This window comes from Acanthisitta chloris, unplaced genomic scaffold (assembly GCF_000695815.1).
Source record: "Acanthisitta chloris isolate BGI_N310 unplaced genomic scaffold, ASM69581v1 scaffold18015, whole genome shotgun sequence".
Classification (NCBI taxonomy): domain Eukaryota; kingdom Metazoa; phylum Chordata; class Aves; order Passeriformes; family Acanthisittidae; genus Acanthisitta; species Acanthisitta chloris.
The window spans coordinates 26704-33020 of NW_008675575.1; the positions used below are offsets into that span (position 1 = coordinate 26704).

Consider the following 6317-nt stretch of genomic DNA (forward strand, 5'->3'; position numbering starts at 1 on the left):
CCCCTCCTAGCCCAGAGCTTGTCCTGGCCCTGAGTTCTGGGGATAAATTCTAACTCCCCAGCAGTGAAAGGTTTCTCCTCAGCACTGACCCTGCAGCCAAAGAGCCTGAGAACCTAACACAGTAGCTGAGCACCACAGCAAAAACTGTCCCTGAGCATCTCTTTCTCAGCAGTTCACACGTGTGGTTTAAGAGGGATTTGTTTGGTTAATTCCTACAGAACTGTCTGGAATATTAACAGCTAAAACTGGGCAGTTGTGATTAACACCCAGGCTGGTTTTGCTTTCAAGTGGGAGCAACTCACTCAACTCTGTGGCTTGTTTAAGTTGTGTCTGTCTCCCAACGTTGGTTTGCATCAAAGAAAGAAAGATATTCCCTCGGGGCTTTCAATGCAAGTGTAAACTTCACTCGGTTCAGACTGATTTCCACTTACTCTGCCGTGTCCTGCTGGGCTGGAGAGGGATTGCTTGGCCAAGCAGAAGGGCCAAGCACAACTCCAGAGATGAGTTTTCCCATGCAGGGCCTGGAGTGCTGCACTAATGCAATGTGTCTGCAGAACTTAGGAGAAATAAACTGTTAGGGTCCAGCTATTACAATTGGCATCTGTGTGGCAGACAGGGCAATGAGCAGAGATTGGCAGATGGTTTATCTACTGCTACTGCAGTGCACAACACACAGTAAAACCCTAATTAGTGCTGTAAATTACTGCTGGGTTGCAATCTCATTGTTGATCCATCTATCTCCAACGATTACAGCCTGGGATAATACACAAGAAATTGCTTTTAAACATCCTTGTGTCCTTTCCCAGCCCCTCTGAGCACAGGGCACACAGAGCAGTGCTCAGAGAGGTGAGTCCTGCTGCCTTGGCCCCTTGCTGAGCCTCAGCAGTGGCATCTTCATTACCTTCCACACTATCCTGCAGCAAATTTTCCCTTTGGATCCCTGTCTGCTTTCCATGCTGACAGGAACTCTGGGGCAGAGACAGGGATGGACCTTCTCTCTCAGCAGCTCCTTCTCTCCTGACAGCCCAGTGACCTTCCCTGCCCTTCTGCTCCTGTTGCCTCATCCAACCTCTCCTTCCCTCCCCAGGCACTGCCAGTCTTGGGCCCTGCTGCACTCAGGAGAGCCTGCCAGGCACTCCCACAGAGCCACATCACAGGGGCAAACTCCCCTCAGGAACCCCAAGACACTGCTGCTTGTCCCAGCAGCTCCTGGGGGCTCCCCAAGCCTCACGAGGTCTCTCAGCAGCAGAGATGCCTCAATGATTTATTAGCTCCTTCCCTGTTGGGGCTACAATGAACTGTAAAACACAGCCCAGGGAGTGGCACCTGAGCCTGAGTGGCAGAACTTGGCTGAGCTTCTCCCTTTGTGAGGCCTCTGTAACAATGTCCCTTTTGCCCTGTGCTCTTACACAACCTCAGACGTCATGGGAAAACGATCTATTCCCACTCCACACATGGTGCTCTCGTGGGCACCGTGTTTCCAGCACAGAATAAAAGGTTTTTCCTCCTTGCAGTGAGGCAGAAACCTTCCCTAAAACCTCTGATACAAGAAGAGCTGCTGCTAAACAGATTTCCCTTGCAACAGCCTCGAACTTCACTTTGCTTCTGGCTGACACAACCAAATGGTCACATCAGCTGATGTACTAAACTCAGGATCTTGCAGAGGTTCCCCTTTCACCCAAGCCCTGCCCTGACACTGCTCCCCCTCTATAAAACCTGATGATTTATCCTTCCATGTGACAGGAAGACAGAACTGTGTCTTTGCCTTCAGTCCCTAACTCAGGACATTTATATGCACTAAACCAGTGTCACACTGCAAAGAACCTTCAGCCAACTGCTCACCAAAGCATCACCTTCAAGAGGGGGAAAAACCAGCCCTGGAGCTCCCATGGGGGAGGTTTTGCTCTGCCAAAGAGGAAGGTTGGAATATCCTCATCTCCAGCCTTTTTGTATTATTCCCTTGTAGAAGCTCATCCAGGAGGGTTGAGCAAAGTTGACTCAAGGCAGGGAACAGCACAGAATTGTCCTCACATAAAGCAATCACAGTGGAAGGGAAAGCAATCCAAGCGTTTTCTGGAGCTGTAAAAGTGACTTCCCAGCAGAACTGGTGGCTGCAGGAGGACACTTCCCCCTCAGCCTGCAGCAGAGTGTGGCCAAGGTTAACCATTAGACAAGCTTCATTACACCTTCCTAAGTGCTGCTGTTTGCTCCCATTACTCAGGTGCTCAATTTCCTTGTAAAGCAAAGGTATTACTACCCTGGACATCACTTCTTAAATGATAAGCATTAAGTTACTCTTCATGGCCAGACCTGATCACTGCTCAGGATGCTGCTCATGTGCTAAGAGAATCAGGCACAGCACTATCACTGCTGCCCCTGGACAGACACTGATCTCATGGCTCTCAGCCACAGCAATTGTACAAAAACCATCCCCTTACAGCATTCACGTGCACTTAGCCTTCCCAGTCAGCCTCCCATTGCAGGAGTAGTCAGAATAATTGAGTCAGTGCTCATTTAAACCCATCTCACAGTCTCAGCCTATGCTGAGCACTGTGGCACCTCCTAATCTGCGAGTGACAGCAGGAACCTGCAGCCCTGATGGCTGATGCATACCAAGTGCTTCTTTTGTCTACAAAACCCTTCCCAACATGAGGTTCTGGTGATGAAAATGCCAAGTGTTGAGCACTGCAGCAGGAACAGGAGCTGAACTCTGAAGCAGAAAGGTGAGAGGTGGAGTTTGTTCCTACAGGACTCCACAGAAACTTCCCTAAGGGAACCACACTTGTTCTGATGCTTGTGCCAAGCTTTCAGGAGGCTTCTGGACTCAAGGTAATACACATCCTCCACTGTTGTTTCAGCTGTCCATGACCAGATGAGAATGGAAAGTCTCCCAAAGCAGGAGGAGACCTCAGCCAGGTGAGGATTGTCTGTACTTCCCTGAGCTGACAGAGCACCACAAGGTACCAAAGCAATGAGCACTTGCACTACACTGAGACAAAGCCAGAATGTTCTAAGAGCAAAACCTCCCAAGAGAGGCACCTTGAGGCTGATTCAAGGGTTTCTTCTGGCCTACTTGCACTCCCAGCCATGCACAAGACACTGACACCACTGGGGCTGTGATGTTCACACTCCCCTCAGCCTCCCACGCTGATTCTAACTGTTCTCTCCAGTTTGGACTAGGAATTGCTTTGCAAACAGCTGTGTTAGTCACTCCAGCAGTTCCTCATACAGAGAAAGGTCTGTTAGCCACAGGAAGAAATGAGCCTTTAGCACAGGAAATAAAAAGATAAGAAGGCAAAAGAGAATTGTGCAGTTATTCTCCAGAACGTTTCTCTCTGTCACCCAGAAGCAAAGCAGCACCAAAACTCACCTCATTAAAATCACAGATTAAGTCACTGTTTAATTAGAGAAAAATCCAAGCCTTTTGTGGACAGGACCTACATTTTTCCAAGCTGTTTCCTCTCCCCCAAGCTGCTTTATTTACCATGGTACAATTAGAGATTTCACACCACTTGGTGGTTTGGGTTTGCAAAACAGGAACATCTTGAGAAAGAGATAAATCAACCAGTTCTGAGAAGCCAAATGGCCACATTGCTGCAAGAGTTCTCCTGAAACATCTGCATTTGGCCTCCTGTAGCACAGACCCAAGGTGCACGTGGAGGAACCAGAGAGCAGAGCTGAAGGAATGCACTGATGGGATTATGCAGCAGTTTCTGACCAGTTTAGCTGCAGCTCATTATCGCTTCTTGGCAACTGTTTCTTCTCCTTTATAAACAACAACATTCTGGTCTGTTTCGTACACTTTCACCTTATACAGAATTCCCACGGGCAGGAGCTGCTGGAGGTTCTCCCAGATGAACACTGCAACGTTCTCTGTGGTGCTGGGAGGGAAACAGGAGCAGAGTCACAACTGAGAAACCTCTCGGGAGCTCTGCCCAGAATGGGCTGGGGGAGGCACCAGGGACACCCTGGGGACACCCTGGAGTGAGTGGGGCTGGACCCAGTGTCTGCAAACAGGGGTGAAACGAGGTCTGAAGAGATCTCCACTGACAGGCTGACGTGAGATGTGAGGCAGCACCTTTCAGATCAAGGACTAAGCCTTGGAGACTGTTCCTTTCCCCTGCAAACCCAGGAGGAGTCCCATCACCCACCTGACAACCTCAGCAAAGTAGGGCACATCCTTGTCCAGGTTTTTGTGGTCGAGTGGGTCCATGATTGCCTCCTGCAGAAAGGGAACAGTGACAATCTGTTCCTGCTTGGGGAGTGGAGCTGAGGGTCAAATAACCATGACCATGGGACTGGGGCAAGGCAACAACATGTGAAACAAGGGTAAGAGCCCTACATCCAGCTGGAGACATGGCACTGCCTCACATCACAGAGCTAAAGCACCTTAGCCTTAAATCATTCCTTAATTTCCTCTTTATTTCCCACCATCTCAGCTCACCATGTCTCCACTGATCCTACACAAACTACTTGAGCTCTAATCAATTCTCCCAGGGGATATGTAGGAAAACTGTGCTGTTACCTGCATATATTCTTTCAGGTCTGTCAGGTTCATAACCATCCCTGAGACTGGGTCAATCTGCAGGGAAACCAAAGGGAGATTAGTAGCTTGGCTACACATCCTTATTACCTGCACAAATCAGAGCTGAATGCCTGTGTTCAGGGCAAGAAAAACAGCTTTCCATTGTCACAGAGTTCCAGCTCTGCTCCGGTGATGCTCCCAAAGGAGAGATACAGCCTACAAACAACTCCAGTGCTCCCACTATCCCATAAAAGCTGGCACAAGGGAGCAACAACTCACTGAGAGGCTTCAAGCAACAATCTAGCATGAAGATAAGCAGAAAAACAGGCATTAAACTGCTTTGTTGAACACCCAAGGACAAAACAGAGCCCAGACTGAGCTCAGGGCATCACCCATCTAAAGAAGGCTCCAGCAAATCCCACTTAGAGGCAAAGTGAACAGGACAGTGGTTATGGGAAAACCTTCCACAGTGATGTGCACACAAACACGGTGGGGAACACAGTCAGAGCCAGAACTTAGCACTGTGGAAGACAAGGAGCCATCCCAAAGTCCTGACACCTCAAAGCACAGCAGAAACCTTGACTGCACTCACCTCTCCACGCACCGTGACTATCACTGCAAAAGAGAAAAGATCAGGTCACCACAAGGCCCTGAAGCTCAGAGCAAAGTACACCCACAACCCACTCACTGCTCACCCACCAGGACTGCTGCAGCGTTCCCAGCACTCAGAAGTGGGGCTGGTTTTATAAAATGGGTATCTACCTCATAAAACAGTGAGCCAGAGTCACCCAGCTCACCAGAGAACTCCTGCTCCAAGGTGTGATGCCTGGAGACACACCAGCACCCCACTGTAGGTGGAGATAAGACTAGATGACTTCTAGGACAGTGTCTGCCTTGCACACTCAGGGTTAGATTCTCTTGACTAGCAAAGTCTTCTGGACAACACAGCCACTGTGAGTTCCCACACTACCACCAGAGCCCCAAGACCACAAGATATGGACTCAGCTTAGATTGGTTTGTGTTGGAAGGGACCTTAAAGACCATCTCATTCCACCCCTGCCATGGGCAGAGACACCTTCCACCAGCCCAGGTTGCTCCAAGCCTCATCCAACCTGGCCTGGAACACTCCCAGGCCTGGAACAGCCACAGCTGCTCTGAGCAGCTTCCAAGTCTTCCGACAAACAACACAACAGCAGAGAAGGAAAGTAAGGGATGGTGTGGTTGACAAACAACACAATAGTAGAGAAGGAAAGTAAGGGATGGTGTGGTCACCAGCTCTCCCAGAACTAGAACTGGTTTGCCTGTAAATCAGCCTGAAAATGAGGGACAGATCTTCAGCCCAGCAATTTGTCTCCCCTGCTGAAGCAAGTGGCTCTGCAGCAGAGGTTTCAGGGTACCTACAGCACAGTGCAAACAGCCAAGGAGCTGGAGAGATCTAATCCTATGTGCTCAGGGTGTAGATAGTAGAACTTGTGAAAACAACATTCAAATAACATTTAACAGGCTGCTTAATTTGCATTCCTTTTGCTTAGAAAAGTCCTCATTCAAATCACCATGATTTGGCAGATTGTAAACGAGTAGATTTGATGCATGGAGTGACATTCTGAGATTAACATTTATTAGCTGTTCAGCTGAAAAGACTGGAAATCCACACAACCTCTGCTGCTGAGGGTGCTTTGTAACACTCTGAACCCCAAACCAGACACTAAAGCTGCCTCAGATTGCTGAGATGTGCCTGGCCCAGATGTCCCATGGGTTATTCCCACCCTGAGAGCCTCTGCCCATCCCTACA

At 49.2% G+C, this 6317-nt stretch overlaps 1 protein-coding gene across 1 annotated transcript in view; it reads right to left on the reverse strand.

Annotated features, from left to right (window-relative positions):
• Positions 1–3736: 3736 nt before the first annotated feature.
• Positions 3737–6317, reverse strand: part of PTS (6-pyruvoyltetrahydropterin synthase) — a gene marked incomplete at its 5' end in the record, with an annotated part of 4317 nt that continues 1736 nt past the window's right edge. Inside the window, 4 exons of the mRNA XM_009075825.1 lie at positions 3737–3881; positions 4152–4222; positions 4526–4582; positions 5118–5142. Of these exons, the coding sequence (XP_009074073.1) occupies positions 3737–3881; positions 4152–4222; positions 4526–4582; positions 5118–5142 (298 nt within the window). The remainder of the gene's footprint in view (positions 3882–4151; positions 4223–4525; positions 4583–5117; positions 5143–6317) is intronic.